This window comes from Musa acuminata, chromosome BXJ2-1 (assembly GCF_036884655.1).
Source record: "Musa acuminata AAA Group cultivar baxijiao chromosome BXJ2-1, Cavendish_Baxijiao_AAA, whole genome shotgun sequence".
Classification (NCBI taxonomy): domain Eukaryota; kingdom Viridiplantae; phylum Streptophyta; class Magnoliopsida; order Zingiberales; family Musaceae; genus Musa; species Musa acuminata.
In genome coordinates this window covers 2,203,372-2,221,083 of record NC_088338.1, presented here as the reverse complement: position 1 = coordinate 2,221,083, position 17,712 = coordinate 2,203,372, and the positions used below count along the sequence as shown (strand labels likewise).

Here is a 17,712-nt window from a genome sequence, read left to right as displayed (position 1 = left end):
CAGCATGAGCATACAGAACATTTCTAAAGATAATAAATCAAAATAAGAACTTTGAGCAGCAGAGAAATTATAAAGAAAACAAAAAATTGGAATCAATATTTGAGTGACAAACTGAGCATCCTCAACATACAACCAATGGATGAATGTTAAATGATCTCCACATTGCTGTTGTGAAAGCCGAGGTTAAAACCATACATGCTTGATGTGGCTAACAACAGTTGCTTTTAGGCTCCAAACATCTATTTGTAGAGATCTCACACCACTAAAACTTTGAGAGAACAAGCCTCACTCATTTACCCATCCACATATACATGAAAACACTTGCCTGATAATAATTTCATTCCATGCAAGGAATACAAAATGAGAACAAGCCACACACCAATCGAACGAGCGTGAAATAGTACTGCCGTCCAAAGGAGGAATGCTTTTTTCGACATTCAAATTCATTTTGAAGAGGATGGGTTGACAAGAGAAAGAATGCACTGTGCGATATCAGATGCAGCATCAGGACGTGCAGCACTCGGTGCCCTCTCGGACATCTCAGCCATGAGACTTTCATTTCCTGCAAAATTCAGTATAAAACATTGTGAATTTTGCATGCCTCCCAAACGCAACATGACAAAGTATCTTAGTCAAGACCATAGTGAGTAATTATAGGTTCAGTTTTGAGTCAAATTATTCATGGATATAGCAAATAGAAGCAATGGATGTCGTACTCCTTTTTTCTTTAAATCTTTTGCAGCTTTTTCAACCACATGATTACCCTGAGGTAGCCCTAAATGTGTCATATCCAACTAGGAAATCCAGTTAGCAATGATGATTATGGAGCTTTTGGTGTCCTGTCCTATTTTACGTCAAATAATATATGTCTTAAACATGTTACAGGTTTGTTGGAAGACCATAATCATAGGCTGTTTACTGCTCTATAGTAGTGGTCTAAAGTTCACGAATTTGTGATCATGTACTGATTATTTTAGAATGTACTTCCTTTTGTCATATAAGGTATCTACTTTTGTTGCTTTTAGTGTATATTCTTCACTCCTAACTCCTACTTCCTCTTCTCCCTACAATTGTTCCTCTTTGACATGTGTCTCTTCCATGAGGTTGCAACGATGATAGTAAGGGCATAAGAATGCATTAAAAAGATTTTCTTCAGCTAAGAAAAGTAAACGAGCTTTTATTTATGAGAATATAGAGAGTTCTTGAAAAATCATGGGTAAATGACCCCTCCTATGTTGGATATCAGATACATAAATCATAAAATCCTTGCATGTATATCAATTTTCAACAGGATACCATAACAAATAGCTCATATACATATGAAATTCACAAAGAATTTCAACTATTGACAAATACCATATTGGTTTTGTTGCTATCAATGAAAAACATCTCCCTAGCTAACTAACTGCCACTGCAAGGATAAAATCATGCGGAGATCCATTAGTAGTCTTTCCATCAGTTAATTTCTGCATCCTTTGACTTCTCATGCATTTAGAAAACCCATAAGAAGCCTATAAAATCAGCAATTCCTGGCATAATTTGCTACTTCATCAAGATTTGATAGTTTAGATTTTTCAGCATAGTTTGATCAACAGTTGCAGGGACCAAGGCCAATCAGTCATAACTTTGAATCAAATGCTCGAGAACAATGATAGCAAAAAGTTTAACAAACACATAGAGAATCCTAGTACTAAAAATTACATCTTACAATCAGTGATAAATATCCATTCCTAATCCTACTCACTTAAGATACTTTATCTAAACTGATTTTCTACAAGAAAACTTTATCTGCAGCACTCTACAAGAAAAAATTATCTGCAGCACCAACGAAGCTCAAATTATACCATATCATGCTTCACATTTGTCCTTCCATATCAACTTAAAGTTGCTCTTCCAAATTTCTCTTACCATGACAATATTCCAATTTGACTTCTTTTTTTTTTATTGATACGGATATATAGACTTTGTTTGCTGTGGCAAGCATGCATAAGGACATGCTCTGGAAGCAGCAAATGCTTCAAGGGTATGTCCTTAACTCTTGACAAAAGTTTCCATATATACAGACGAAACATTGCCTACAAAAGAAACAGAATATATTGCAAAGGAAAAACAGAAAAGGACTATACTCATGAGATCTGGGGTCAGCTAAGATCTATTGTTCATGAGATCTAAAGTTTTACGCTGGATGTCAGTTACCTTTCACAACCCTCCACCTTTTTCATTCGAACTTGGGATTAGAGCTATGTGCATGTATTAGACTAATAAAACCCTAAACTTGACTATCCATAAATAGGACTTAAGAAAAAAAAGGACTGTAAAAATGGACTGTAATAGATGTATGACTATCAAAGGGTTTCTTCCAAGGGGTAATGAATCAACTTTTAGCACATAATCTGTAAAATGTCTATATGGTTCAAGATCTTTACCACATTAGAGCCATTATTACTAGTCGGCTTCAGATAAAAAATGAATCTACTACACTTGAATGAAGGTTGAGAAAAGGTCACTACATACCTAAAATATCATCAATTGCCTCTTCGAGACTACTAGAATCAAGCTCATCTTCTGTAAGGACCTTTGATCCTGCTATGTCTGCCATAATGTATGCATTCTTTGTTTGATGATCATCTGCAGCATTAGGTAATGGTATCTAGTACAAAGAAAAAGTGGATGAGAAAAAAATATTGAAGAAAAAAGAGTATACAGCTTTCAAATTTAACCTGCAACTACATAATCCAAAACTAAGTGCACCTTAGTACAAAAGCTTGTCTATGTAGGACCAAATGACATGCAACTAAGATGCTTGTGGATGAGCACATAATGGTATCATAGATTAATTCCATAGCCCATTTACAATATAATCATTGGAATGAGCTATTTAATTAGTATAGAACTGTGAAAAATAAATAAAATATGACCTAATGCATGAGGCTCAGGTTTAATAGAGGGTCAATGTGGAAATAGGTTTAAAATTGTGATTCAAAAATTAAATAAAGTTTTTTGACATTTTCCACAGGAAAAAATAGATCAACACATGTCACTTTTCTTAAGGTAAATACGAGGGCAGCAAGGTTGCACCTTGCAACTTGGGTGACCAGGTTTTAAATCATGGAAGCGAGCTCTTTACTTGTAGATGTAAGGCTCCATATATTGACCCACAAATTTCTTGTGCACTAGATTCACATTCACCCTAATGGCAAACACAAAAGCCTAAAGTCGAACATATACTGAAAGGTGTAAACACAGGTACAGTCTGCATCCACTGTCAAGAAACAGATGCACATTCAATGAGCATCTTAGTCTGTATTTCTACAAGTATTAACCTAAGATGAACGCATGAGTTCAGTAAAGCCAGTGGTGCAACAGAACTGGAAGGTCAACTAAAAATGTCACTAAGCTTACAACTTGAGTCAATGACGATGCAGGAACTCTTAAAAGACCATCCAGAATTATCAACGAAGGTGAGCACTCAGTTAACTAGACAATCCAAATCACCTAGGTAGTGAGTAGTGCCAATAAAACCAAGTTCTTCTGTTGTTTCAAAGTTGAGACGACTACCTATTGCAACTTGGCCATAAAAAGTCTAATGCTCATGGCAGGTTATAAAAGATTGTCTAATCACATAACTTCTACGTGGGTAAGGAGCCTCCTTGAAAGATTTTTATTTGGCACTTCCATTTGTCCCATAGATATGCTGCAACTTATATTAATGTTCGCTTTCCCCTTGCACCTGAGTAGTTTCCAAGTAATTGAATAAACAAAATTCTAAGGGGTGTACAACTCCCAACCATTATTCTTTCCCTTTTACTTATTTTTCTATGAGATCCAATAGAGTGTATATGTCATGTAACATTTCCCCTTAAATTTGCATCAAATGTTTTTTATATACATTGTCAGAGTATGAACTATGAAGAACCTCAATAATAGATAATTCACAGAGTTAGGATATGCACAACGTTTATTGTAATAGTCCACCTTAACTCAATATATCTTAAAGTCCAGGCTCAGAAGATCTAAAGATCTTTACAAGAAACAAAAAGAATGCTACATAAAAGCAATATATTTACCACATTGAAGCAAATAATTACAAAGTATAAATACTAAATTTATTAAAGAAGATACTAAGCTAGCCTTTCCTTGCTTCTTCTAAAAAATATCAAGTATTTACAAGTTTACAATTGTATGGATACTGGGATAACTTAAGGAGTATAAATGATATGCAGAAATTCCCCTTTGATAATTCTCAAAGACAACTTATACATAAATTTTTGTACTAGACTACTAGTATAATGTTACCAATAGTTGGAGCACAATGCAGAATATTACGTTTCCCAAATAAATTTTTTTGTTCATTTAAGCTCCATAAACTTCAATAGATTCCTAAGAAGTAGCATTCTCAATACCAGAATCGATGGCTTTCCGGTGGTCAAGATCTCAGTGCAAGTCATCGCCCCAGAACGAGAAACAACCACGTCAGCTGCAGCATAAGCCAAATCCATCTCATGCAGGAACCTTCATATATTAAAAGGAGACTCAGACACCAAAAACAAGCCAAACGAAAATATGCAATCAAAGCACACAAATCAAATTGTGAGAGTAATCTTGAAATATATTTCCTGAAACAAGTACAGAAAATTGTGTATGAGAGAACCGATTTCACTTTTATGTAAATCTCAACCACAATATACATCAGTGATGTTGATTCTTTCCTCTTTCCCCTATCAGGTATATCCATCCTTATCCTTCTTTGTGAAATTTGACACAGTAGAAATTGAGGGGTAAAAAAAAAAAGATGTGCTTCTTCATTGTTCTTTGGATGCTTTAGAAGAGTAAGATGCTGTCGAGGATGCCAGAAATTTGTATACCTTTTCTATTCTAGTTGTGGACAAATTCTACAAATATAAATTTATTGTGTGAGAGATTAAATGACTAACGTGAAGTTTTTGCTAGAAGAAGCAGCAATCAAGGTTTGTCAGATGGTGTTTTAGCAGTATAAAACACTGCAGGCCTCTTAGAAGAAATGCACATGAAATAATTAATGGAGTGTCGAGGAAAAAAGGACTCTTGTTTGATGGCTATGTTAAGTGTTTTCCAAAAATAAATCACAATGTAGAACAGTGTTTTTTGCATGGGAATTTTGTATGAGACCTCATGGATCAGAACCTAACTGAGACGTTCAATAGTAAAGAATCATGGCACCTGAATCTGATATTAGTTGTTGGAGGTACTTCTAATGGATTTGGTATCTAGATAAGCACCATGACTAAGGGAAGACCAATCACAAAGATTGTTTTGCCATAACAACAACATCGAGATGTACCTACCTTCTATTTTGGGATAGGTAATAGGTTAGATTGCTATAGTACTAAACTTAAAGGCCTTCTTGTTATAGTTAATTATTCTTTTTTGTAATATCCCATGTTCTAGTACTCAGGATTCTAGAAGTATTGCATGCATGACAAATGAAAATATATATTTGATGAATGGTTCCACATCCAATAACTCCCCAGTTTTGAGGAGCTGATGGGAACTTCAGTGGTCAGTTTTATGGAAAACAGTTCAGGACCAAATCAAAGTGGTGGCCAAAAGGATTTGCTCTACATGGAATAAGTGTATGTGTAAAGAAAACAGCAACAAAGATAAAGAATACAGAAATTGCAAGAAGGGATTTGAAAAACCTAAGAAGATATTAGGAAGAAATTGTGAGGAACCAAACAACAATAAAAAAATGATAATTTTTAGAATGTTATTGGCTAGAAGTTTCTGAGGAATCATTAAATTGAAATACACAGAGATGGAACACAAGTGATAGTGTCAAAAGTACATAGAGATGGACTAAAAAAAATTGCAAAACAATGCGTGAGGTATGAGAAACTTAGACAACCCAAAGGAATTGGTTACAAGTTTTAAGAAAGAAGAGAGAGCAAGATGACAAGATAAAGAATCCAAGAATGTGTGAGGTATTAGAAACTTAGACAACCCAAAGGAATTGGTTACAAGTTTTAAGAAAGAAGAGAGAGCAAGATGACAAGATAAAGACTCCAAGAATGTGTGGGGTATGAGAAACTTAGACAACCCAAAGGAATTGGTTACAAGTTTTAAGAAAGAAGAGAGAGCAAGTTGACAAGATAAAGACTCCAAGAAACTTGTGTCAGTTGTTTAGGAGAGCTGAAGAAAGAACAAATTTGACTTTTTGTAGGAGCAGATGACAGGATAGGGTCAGTTGAATAAGGCTTGCTGTCTTAATAATTTTATTAGCAAATGTAGCTGGTCAAAAGAAGAGTAATGTGTAGTCTATAATAGATATTCCGACATCTTAGTAATTAAAAAGCAGTGTGTGCTGAACATCCCAGTGGCTAGATCCATCGAACGCTTACCTTGATCAATAACTATCTTAACAAATTCAATTAAGGATCATCGTATCAATATATCATCATTATATGACTCCAAAGGAAAAAAATTTCGGCAAGCGTTTGCAGGTAAGCTTACACATTGAGTTAATCTTAGAAATTGAAGGTTCAAAAAATGCAATGAGCATCCAAGTGATTTAGATTGAAAATACGAGATCAAAACAACAATCTCAGTGTAACGAGCAAAGCAAGTAACCAAGAACTCACGGTGTAAGATGCAATCGTCGGTTCACCTTAACAAGACTCTCCATTTCGTTGAAGCCATCGGCTCCCGTTTGCCAAATGATGAGCCTGTTCTTGTGCTGCAGCAACATCTCGTAGTACATGTTGAGAACCGCTATATTGATAGCTTCCGCCCCACATGAGCCCCCTAGCACGAGCACGACCTGCGCTTTGTCCTCGCCGCTCTTCGGCCCCGCCTTGGGGAAGAAGTGCGACCGCGCCACCGCCTTGGAGACGTATCGCCGCAGCGCGACCCTCACCGGGTTTCCGTACACCAAGCACTTCTTACGGTCGAAATGCTTCACGCAGGCATTGAAGGCAACGAAGATCGTCTCCGCGCACGGCGCGGCCAGCCGGTTCACCAGCCCCGGGTGGCTGTTCTGCTCCTGGATGACGATCTTGATGCCGGACAAGGCGGCGGCGAGGCATACAGGCGCGGCGACGTACCCCCCGGTGCCCACGACGACGAGGGGCCGGAACTGGCGGAGGATCCGGGAGCTAGCGGCGACGGCGAGGATGAGGCGGAAGGGGAGGAGGAGGTTGGAGGGGGAGAGGAGGGGTCGGGAGGGGCGCGCCGGGGGAATGGTGGAGAGGGTGAAGCCGGCGGAGGGGACGGCGGCTGCCTCAAGGCCGGCGTCGGAGCCGATGAAGAGGATTTCGGCGTCGGGGCTGGCGTCCTTGATCGCCTCGGCGATCGCGATCGCCGGGTAGATGTGTCCCCCTGTGCCGCCGCCTGTGAAGACGACGCGCAGCGTGGCCGCCGGCGGCGATGCAGCCTGAAAGATGGACGAGGAGACCAAGTTAGTGATCTCAAATAGCTTCGGAAATGTAAAAAAAGTTCCCCTTTTTTTGGGAATAAGTAGAAGTTGTTGTTATTGAAGGAGGAGGAGGAGGAGTACCTGCCTTGAGGTATTGATGAGTGTGAATCTTGAGGTGGGAGGGAGAATGAGAGGACAAGGAAGGAGTGTGCGGGGAGAGGAAGTCTGCACTGGGAGAGTGGAGAAGAGAAGACCGGGACGATGGAAGAGGGATGAAGTGATGGCCATCAGGGAGAAGGACGAAGAGGAGGCCGAAGAAGACCAGTCTACTGTCTTAGTAAATTATGCACAGCGTTCAGTTTAAGACAGAAACAAGCTAAAAAAAATTAAATATTTTTTTAATATATTTTTATTAGTTTTAATAAAATAAGTATTATGATTTTTTATTGTTATTGTTTGTCTAATTATTAAAATATCATTTTTTTTATGTTAGTAATTGGTTTGATTGAGATTAGAAGTCTATTTTAATTATTTATAATATTTTTATTATAATAGTCAAAATATTATAATAAACTAATTTTTTATTTCTATTTAGGTGATATTAATCCTAAAATATCATAAATACTTATTTGAATGATAAATTAAGTGATTTCTAATGTATTTTAATTTAATTTAATTTATTTAGTAATTTTATTATTGTAATCAAAATATTACAATACGTCAAAAGATATCTTTGAGAGATAATTAAGATATTTTTTAATTAATAATATTATTTTAAAAATAAAGTACTTAAAATGTAAATATTTTATTTAAAATCTAAAAATAAATGATCGAGTCAGATTCAAATTCAGATTTAAACATGGTCAAATATTTTACGATGTTCATAAATCGATTCGTTTGTCCGATAAAATTCAAATGTGGTCTTTAATTAGACTTCGGATTCATGTTTGGCTTGGGATCAGATTCGCATGTTTACATACGCATTTAATTGACGGCGATATGATGGAAAGTGCTCATAATGCGACAATACTAATACACCCTTTACATCGCGACTTATGTTACGATGTGTCCGTAGTGGTTTTATTTCAGAAGCTGTACCGAATCATCGTCTTCCCTCCCTTTAACCTAATAATCCTCGTCTTCGTGCGTGTGCGAGGTGGCCGGATATCGTCTTCCCAGCGCGCGTGTGGAAGCCGGCCGCGGCGTTGTTGGGTAAGGCGAGCGGCCCTCCGGTGGTGCCTCCCTTCTCTCAGGCGGAGGTGCCTTCTTCTCGTTCCTCTCGCCCTACGTCTCCGTCTCCCAATCCCTCTTCCCCTCTCGGCGGTGCCAGCCCTTGCACCCCTCGCCTGGCTGTTCTCTCCTTCACCTCCCGCGACGGTACGTCCCTCCCAGTGGTACTGCCTCCTTACCCCCGCTCTCTGCTTCTCCCAAACAGAGTCGCCCCTCCTCTCTTTCTCTCCCCTCTACCCCACTCGCTCTCTCTCTCTTCCGGCCGCTCTCAACAGTCCCGACGGCCCTTCTGCTTCTTCCACTGCCCTCTGCCGTCCAGTCCGCAGCCCCTCTCTGCCGCTATTGGCCCCCCGCCTCTGCTGTTGTCAGGCCCCGCTCCCCTGCCTTCCTCTACATTCAGCCGATCTCCTCCTGTACTCCGCCCCTCCCCTGCCTCCTACCGAGTTGTTAATTACACTAATGTTATTTCTTATTAATAATAGTTAATTATTGTTAGTAATATCTTATTAAATGTGTTAATTATTGAATTTGTCACTGTTTGGAACTTGAATTGTCACTGCTAGACTTGTCAAAATTAAAAGGACTTTCGATGTTCATTCTTTTGTTATTATATTTGGACAATTTAATACGTTAATGTTTTATAGGTGATTAAATGAATGTAATTTGATGCTTTAGTGGTGATATTTTGATTATAAAATGATATAATATTCATATTGTCTAGTTTTCTTTCTCCTTAATCATATTTTTTTATGACTTTTATATTGAAGAGCAACTTCGCTCGAGCGAGCTTGGGTGATTTGGAGTCTTGGCACCTTTTAGTGCTTAGTGCCTTTGACCTTTTGACAGCACTGTTTCTCGTTGAAGTTTGATATACCAATGTTTGATATTTCAAATGATGATAACATTTTTTATGCTTGGTCTCATTTTGAAGGGAGCATGTTTTGTCTCAGCTTAATCGAGCATAATTTGCCTTTGCCTCCACACTTACTTAACCGTCCTCTTCTTGATGCAATTAAGGAAGAACTTGAGAGGTTGTTTTTGGACAAGGTGCAGTTGATATATTTCCTATGAGAATAATTTTTTATATGCTTGTATACCATTTATTTATGTTTTTGTTTCCACCCACCAGGTTCTCTCAAATTTGGGTCTTTGCATCTCTATCTATGACATTCGAACCATAGAAGGTGGCTTTGTCTTCCCTGGTGATGGTTCTTCCACATATAAGGTTTTATTAAGCGTTCTTACTTTATATGGTGCCATTGCATTAATTTCTGCAATGATTTTCTCATTGAAATTGATGAAATCTATCTTTTATATTCTGAGAGCAATTAGTCTTTTATTTCAAGATTTGAAACTGCAGGAGGCATTGCATCTTCAAAGAAATCTATTTATCATTTGAATTTAATTTTTCATGTGATATTATTGATCAGTTTTCTCTATTATTTTCATGCTCTTTCTTGGTTTCTTTAGTTTTGATTTTTTTGATCTTTTCACCACTTTCTAAGAGACTTTTACTTTCTCAGAAAAATTGTATAAGATCATTAATTAATAATAGCAATAGAAATTTTTTTACTGAATATATGTTACCAAGACTTCAGGTATTCTAAAGAAAGGTTTTTGAGCTTGCCCGTTCTTGGTTATTCCAAAAGACTTGGTTAGGTGCAGCTTTTTTTTTTATATAATCTTTTCACCACTCTCTAACAGGCTTTTACTGTATAAGATCATTAATAAAGAATAGCAGTTAAAAAATATTCTTCTGAAAATATGTTACCAAGACTTCAGGTGTGTGAACTTGCCCGTTCTTATTTATTCAAAGTATACTTGGTTAGTTGCTGCTTAATGATCATGTGGTCTTGGTCACTTAAGCATTTCCTTGACAATTTCAATAGTGTGAAGATCCATTTGTTGTTTTCATCTTCGTGTGATTTTTGACAGTTACAAAATGCAACAACTTATGATCCTTAAATTTGGTAAACTTTGATAGAATATTTAGGAGAAACAGGCTTTTTCTTATGTGGCCATGAACTTAATAGATATGCATTTGTGTCTGTCAAGAACTTTAATAGATATGAGGTCTTGCGAGAAGGATGATTTTTGTTGCAGAAGATGCATATATTTAGAAACAAGGTTTACAGATAAGAGACATACAATAAATCCAACCTTCTTTTGAGTTTTCTTTCCATGTTCTTCTAATGTTTTATTTGAAAAATCAGAAATATCTTAACAAGATGACTATATCTTACCAAAAATAGGTAAGAGGGGTAGGTCTCTTTAAAGAAATTTAATTGGTGGGATCCTACAAGAAAGATGATTTGTTAGGGAAGGTGCATTTGTTTAGAAACAAGGGTTAAAGATAAGAGACTTATAATAAGTCCATAATTCTTTTGATTTTTAGCATGTTTGTCTATTGTAATACATGGAAAAGCATAAATGACTAAAAGATGACTATGACAAATAATAGAGTGTAAACATCAGCATCTTATAAAGTGACTTTATTTCCCCAATGTAGTGGCTTTGTGATGCCTTCTCTGACTGGAACAATAAATATTATCTATGTTGGTGAGATGGAACCATTATTTCCACCCGACAAACGCTTGTTCTATGCTATTTCACGGGATGACAATTGAAGACCAAAGTGCTGCCACATCATTAGCTTTCACAAAACTTTATTTTGCTTAGGTCTGAGTACCCTGCATTTGGTTGGCAGGATGAAGGCCCTTCCAAACACATCATTTAAACTTCCAATTTAATGTATCTTTGGTGAATCACCCATCTAGCAAAACATGGTCTCTAGTTTCGACAGTTCTTACTTTAGTGTTAATACTAATCAGTTTGATGTTTTATATAGGTCGTGTTTAGGCTAATTATGTTCCGACCATATGTTGGGGAGATTCTTTGCGGAAAGCTTAAAGCATCTGATGCCAATGGTTTGCATTGTATGTTTAACAGCCTACAATCCTCATGTTTTGCCTTGTTTTCTGATATTTACTTGACAATTTTAACCATTCTATACCTTCTTTGCATGTGTAGACTTGTACATTGGGGATTTTTATTAGAATCTGATCTGAAGTATGATTTGTTCCTTTTATCGTTTTTGTCATCCTTGATTGTCAATTTATTTCAAGAAGATATATATATATATATATATATATATATATATATATATATATATATATATATATATATATATATATTACTTTTGTTTCCATCCTTTGTTTTGTTTTTGTACCAATGTGGTCAACATCTGTAAGTTTGCAGGAATTTCAGATTGCTACATCTCACACCAATTCCTTTTACCTCAGAAATATGCTTATTCTCAAAAAGAGTTGGTTTGAAAGAAACGGGCTGATATGATCAGTCTGAAACTGATGGGACATGTGACTACCTGTTCCTGTAACTTTTTGTCCACCATGCATTATTTACATCATGGGTTGTCATTAAACTGAAAAGTTGGTTAAAGTATGCCTAAAGCTTAACTTAAGGCTTTGCGATCATTTATTATAATCTTCTAAAGTTTGTGATCACATTCACATCTTCTAACAATGGCTTGTGTTGATATTGATTCCTAGTTGTTCCATAAATAATAAGAAGCTTAATCCAACTATGGAATATGTGAAAGTGGAAATCCTGTGATGCCTGGATTAGGTTATGTAAGCATGAAAATTTTGGTAAAGTTTGCATTTGACAATACCAGCACCTATGATTGAAACAAATAAAATCCTTGATACATTATAAATAACAAAAAGAATGTAAAAGTAGATTCTTCTTTGGTGTTAGAATCAGTAGCTATTGATCAGTTATAATTTACATATGTTAACAAGTTTAGTAAGTTAGCTGGCATTTCAAATTAATCAGTAAAGCATCATATGATTCAAGGACTTCTAAAATCAATTAGTTTAACTTGAAGATTAGGTTATGTAAGCATGAAAATTTTGGTAAACTTTGCATTTGACGATACCAGCACCTATGATTGAAACAGATAAAATCCTTGATACATTATAAATAACAAAAAACATGTAAAAGTATATTCTTCTTTGGTGTTAGAATCAATAGCTATTGATCAGTTATAATTTACGTATGTTAACAAGTTCAGTAAGGTTGCTGGCATTTCAAATTAATCAGTAAAGCATCATATCATTCAAGGACTTCTGAAATCAATTAGTTTAACTTCCATCAGATTAGAATAAAATGTGCCTAGCTCGTCAATATATGCATGCATATAAAACTGATATACAATCATGACCTCAATTTTTGAGACATCATTGCTGACAAAGCATTTCGAACTCCATTTTTTATTTTATTGCTTAATATGTTCTATATGTGTTGCAGTGTCTCTTGGGTTCTTTGATGACATAAAGGTTCCTGTGCACCTACTCCCACACAAAAGCAGAATGTAAGGTTCATTTGTTGTTTCAACATCATCTTGAACCATGGAAAGCAAGTCATTTTATTTTTGTCTGCAGTCATAACTTTCTGGTATTTGTCCTGATGAAAAGTTAAATTATTTATTTATGCAAGCCCCTCGTTCTTAGATTTCATGTCTGTCTGAACAAATTGATGATAAACAGTTTAAATTTAATTAGTTATACACAAGTACCAATATGGTCATTTGCGATAAACTATTTCATGGTTTACAAACTTTTGCCCTTTCATGGAGATGACAGGGGAGACGATGGCATATGGATATGGGAACATGAGTGTGGAGACTTACCTATGGATTTAGATGAAGAGGTATTTTGTCTAAAATTTTGAATTCTTGAGTCATGAAACCAAGACATCTGTTACATATGCCTTGAAAAACAGTTTGTCTTATAAAACAGCCTGCAGGTACATTTCCGGGTGACCAAAATTAATTATCCTCCCATTCCTGTGGAGCAAGATGCAAATGCAAGTCCCTTCTCGCCTATGGAGATTATTGTAAGTCCTTGCTGCATTTACTTAGACTAGTCTCTCCTTGTCTGATTTAGGGTGTCTTGTTCTAATTGCCGACATACTTTCATTTTAAGGATAATAAAATCATGAGCTTATAGTGGGTTCTGGTCACTGACTAAAACTATTTGTTAATGATATTTGCAACTTATAATTATGATAGTAGTCCTGCAAGAATGTCTTATGGGCTTGTGTATTTATCTTTGCCTGTCATGATGTGTTTCTTTTATTTGCTTAATATAAATTGCTGTACTGCTCTCAATCTACCTCTGGCATATCAGCTTTAAATTTTCTAGAATGGCTTGAAGCGGCCAGCACATGCTTGGCTAGATCAAATAGACATGAGATTTCAAAGGAGTATTCAGTGGCACTTCACTGTTTCATGATGCATGTCTAGCATAAAGTTTACTACATAAAATGATTGTTTCAAAGAGGATGCCATGTGGAAAAAGGTGATCACCTATTGACTATCGACCATCATTTGTTCATGTGTTCATGTTGCATGTCTTTCATCCCTCTTCTTCTCTCACTATTGTTTTAGTTCTTGTCATCATTAGTCGTCATATTTCTCTGCCACCTCCCCCCCAATTTACACACCATGGGCAATCATTGCCAACAGTTACTACTGTTCTCACTAGTAATAGCATATTTGCTGTTCTTTCAATCTTTCTGACGGTTGACTAAAGTTTTTCTTTATCTTAATTCTGCAATGTCAATTCAATTTATGGTTTGTTTTCTATGTTTTAACGTTCTAATTGGGATTTGTTTATGATTTCTACTGTAAAATGGTTCTCATTGTGGCTGCAGATGGTGTAAGTGTGAACATTTAGAGCTAGAAAAGATCTAGGATAGAAGTACAATTTTCTAATAAGAATAGAAGAAATGCTAAGAAATGTGTGAATCATCTGATGTAAATTAGGGCAGAATTTGTTTAATGGCAGATCATATTATATTTTGATGATATGGTTGATGTTGAAGATGCAGCTGATGATAATATAGTTTATGTTAACAAGATAAAAAAGGTCTAGAATAATACATAGGAAAGTCTGGAATGGGGCAAAAACAAGTTACTGAAACTTGTTACACCGAAAAAGATATTTCCTATTAACACCAAAAATTAGTTGAGCTATATCCACGAGGGAAAAAAGCAGAAACATACTTCTATTGAAGGCAAATGTGGTGATAGCTTGCTGGATAATATAAACATGTCTTTAAAGATTGGTGTGATTTGTGCTTGAATTTGTTGCTATTATCTACCAGCAGAAATAATTTGCTTGGCCTTTGATAGCACAATTTTTCTCCCTGATTATGTCAATCAAACAAATTGATATAGAAGATTGAGGGCTTTTTTCATCTTTCTGATACTAGAATAAGGACATGGCAAACATTTTTGTACATGTGGTAGAGACAAATTATTACCGGGTTACAAGTGGGTAAAAAAATCATGTCGTTTAAATTATAAATAGGAAGACAGAATTTTAGACCAAATACCTTTCCACAGTCTTGTAGGTAACTTCTAACTGCAATCATCTTATTCTGGAGCTCATCCCTTTTGACAGGGAGAGATCTATGGCGATGGTTTGGGACTTCTTTCTTGGTGGGCAGACTAAGTGCCGAAAAACACAAATTAAAGGACGATTAAGGCTACTCCGTTGCATCGGCAATGGCGGATCATCACGTCTACAAAGACCAAAGGTAGTTTTTTTTTTCTTTTTGGTAATGTTATTGTGAACATATTCAATATTCTCTCTCACACAGCTGGTTTTGAAAAGATTTCTCGAATGGAAATGATTGTGCCAGTGTATTAAATCTACAATTAACTTTGCTTGGCACTTTACCAGACATGATGATCTTAATGCTAAAGGGCTATACAAATATATGATCAAACATTCCAAGAAAATGATCCAAATTAGTTCTCTTTCTACTATTTCTATTGCTTATTTTGGTATAAGAAACAAGATAATATTTGTTTTTGGCAAATTTGCATGTAGAGAATAACTTGTATTATTTTCAAATCATAGATTTGGCACATCGGATATATTTTCAAATTATATATATTCAAGGTTATATATATTTTCAAGGTTAGGATGAAATAAAAATAAAATAGTTCATAAAAAGTGAAGTTATCTCTCGTAGTGTGAGGAGTTCAACCTTGAAGAAAGATGGTACAGATACGGACAATACATGTAATATTATATTTGATCAGGATCTGAACATCTTGATCTACGGATGATGTGGTAATTGAATTGAGCTGCTACAAAACTCGAACGATTGGTGGCCCTTTTATCTATGTGCCAGTTATCTTCTTAAGGGTTCGTCTATGAACATAGAGAACACCACAACAAAAGTAATCTTATACTCTTCACCATTAGAGGGGAATAATCTTACTTTTTTAATTATATTAAATCACGTTGGACTCAAATACGAAACCTATCGACTGTGCAATTAGATATTAACCACTGGGATGCATTTTGTTGTAGAATTGATTCGCGTAGGATCAGCAACTCGCGTGACAAACCACATCCAAGTTGGTGGCGAGAGTCAACGTTGCAAGAATTGGTCCTGAGTCAACTCATCAATTGAATCCATCCACAAGTATTCATAACTTTCATCCGGTCAAGAGGAGTGATCGACACACAAACCAACCCGAGTCCAATATTCTTGCTGTCCGTCCCTGAAACTTCACCTGGATGCATCCGAAATAAGAATCCGATGATGTTATTTCTAATTAGAACGTATGATCTGTTCTCTCAATGCGTTCCATGATGCAAATCAATAACAAAAACAACCTATTAATTACCAGTTCATGACGATGGCAGACGACCTTCACGTCCGTACGACCCCATCAAATTCAAACCCTTTGGTCACTTACCATGGCATCGTCAAGCACGAAGATGGGAAGCAAAACCTCGCAAAGAGCAGACAACCGCGTTTGGAACGGAGCGCGAAAGTCTTTATAAAAAACTACGTTGAATGCATGCAGTATTTACGTGAAGCATGGTGTGGCTCTTCTAGATATACATGGAGCTCCCCCTCTCCGCAACCACACCCATCTCAACCTCGGCGGTGATAACCTACAGACTTGTTGTTGGTAGTGACAACCTACAGTAATAGTAATAATCTTACTTCCTGGTGGAGAACGCAGGGCGGCCTCCTGATGGGGTCCCGAAAACAACGGACGGTGCCGCCTTCGGGAGCTTCGGATTGCAATAGCGACGGCAATAATGGTGGCAGCAGGCCATGTTTCCCGCCCCATGCTCCATGACGGTCGTCGCTGCGTGCGAAGATTTGAACCCTCCCTACGTTCACATGCATCAGCCTTTTTCTCTTATCGTTGAGATTATAGAACCTAATTTTCTCTTAGCATTCTGCACTCGCACACAGGTCTCACGATTTCAACCAATAACGTATGTTTCCAATACAGTTCTTAACGATGTCGTGTCTGTACTCGCACACAATAACGTCTCACTATTTCCACCAATAATGCATGTTTCTAATACAATTCTTAATTATTTGTTGTTTCTTGTTGAGGAGCTTCTGTTTTCAAACCGAGATTCTCTTATCCTCTTGTTATTCGCTATATTTATATGACATTAGCATAAGATCATAGAATTGAGGATGATACTCAAAAGATTAGACTATAGGAAGGGGTGAGGAGGAACGTAATGGAAGGTGATGAACATTAAACAAAAGATAAGAGATTGAGATTAAGATAAATAGATGAGGGTGATGAGATTTATTGGGCTATGATTGATCTCTTCATTGTTAAAAAATATATATTTTTTATCTCTTGACTAATATAAATAGGTGTTGTTGGATGAATCCAAAATATTACAGATTAAAAGTATTCTTATTTTTCTCTATAATCTTATCATTTCTCACTGAAATTCCATCGAAAGCCAAACAGTCAGTCGATATAATGGTTTTTTCTATAATCTTAAAAAGTATTCTTGGTTTTTTCTATAATCTTATCATCCTTCCATTACAAGGCGGCCACTTCGATCCTAAGGAATGCCACGGACTCCCCCGAGAATCTAATGGTTTTATTTCTCTGGCAATCGATCCTACTCATGCTGAGCTTCCACTACTGATGCTTGGAAAAAGGATGGTGGCATTTGGATTCATCAGTTTATCAATGTGGCACGAGGAAAGCTCCAGCCGAA

At 36.5% G+C, this 17,712-nt stretch overlaps 2 protein-coding genes across 4 annotated transcripts; one reads left to right on the top strand and one right to left on the bottom strand.

Moving 5' to 3' along the window:
- Positions 1 to 67: 67 nt before the first annotated feature.
- LOC103987357 (uncharacterized) lies at positions 68 to 7,716 on the bottom strand. Its single transcript, XM_065092109.1, has 5 exons — positions 7,532 to 7,716; positions 6,618 to 7,408; positions 4,404 to 4,512; positions 2,515 to 2,650; positions 68 to 562 (listed from the first exon to the last, which is right to left on the bottom strand). Exons 1-5 carry the CDS (start codon positions 7,676 to 7,678, stop codon positions 444 to 446), a joined length of 1,302 nt encoding a protein of 433 aa, XP_064948181.1. The 5' UTR covers positions 7,679 to 7,716; the 3' UTR covers positions 68 to 443.
- Positions 7,717 to 8,508: 792 nt separating this feature from the next.
- On the top strand, positions 8,509 to 15,391 carry LOC135583292 (uncharacterized). 3 transcript variants are annotated; one of them, XR_010481554.1, is made up of 8 exons: positions 8,509 to 8,767; positions 9,552 to 9,667; positions 9,750 to 9,845; positions 11,469 to 11,556; positions 12,950 to 13,013; positions 13,285 to 13,351; positions 13,441 to 13,537; positions 15,109 to 15,391. XR_010481554.1 is itself a non-coding variant. In XM_065092107.1 (8 exons), exons 2-8 carry the CDS (start codon positions 9,557 to 9,559, stop codon positions 15,157 to 15,159), a joined length of 567 nt encoding a protein of 188 aa, XP_064948179.1. In that variant the 5' UTR covers positions 8,509 to 8,767; positions 9,552 to 9,556; the 3' UTR covers positions 15,160 to 15,391. The 3 variants fall into 3 exon arrangements, 2 of the variants coding, with proteins under 2 accessions (XP_064948179.1, XP_064948180.1); XM_065092107.1 differs by having other exon boundaries at positions 13,448 to 13,537; XM_065092108.1 differs by having other exon boundaries at positions 8,517 to 8,649; positions 13,448 to 13,537.
- The last annotated feature ends 2,321 nt before the right edge of the window (positions 15,392 to 17,712 follow it).

Excerpts from the sequence above, each read along its gene's own strand:
- LOC103987357 (XM_065092109.1), bottom strand. The coding sequence starts at position 7,678 with ATGGCCATCACTTCATCCCTCTTCCATCGTCCCGGTCTTCTCTTCTCC. Across the intron at positions 4,513-6,617 it reads CGACGATTGCATCTTACACC|GTTCCTGCATGAGATGGATT; the intron begins GTGAGTTCTTGG and ends TAATATATGAAG. Across the intron at positions 2,651-4,403 it reads CCGGAAAGCCATCGATTCTG|ATACCATTACCTAATGCTGC; the intron begins GTATTGAGAATG and ends TCTTTGTACTAG.
- LOC135583292 (XM_065092107.1), top strand. The coding sequence starts at position 9,557 with ATGTTTTGTCTCAGCTTAATCGAGCATAATTTGCCTTTGCCTCCACAC. Across the intron at positions 11,557-12,949 it reads TGATGCCAATGGTTTGCATT|TGTCTCTTGGGTTCTTTGAT; the intron begins GTATGTTTAACA and ends TATGTGTTGCAG. Across the intron at positions 13,352-13,447 it reads CTATGGATTTAGATGAAGAG|GTACATTTCCGGGTGACCAA; the intron begins GTATTTTGTCTA and ends AACAGCCTGCAG.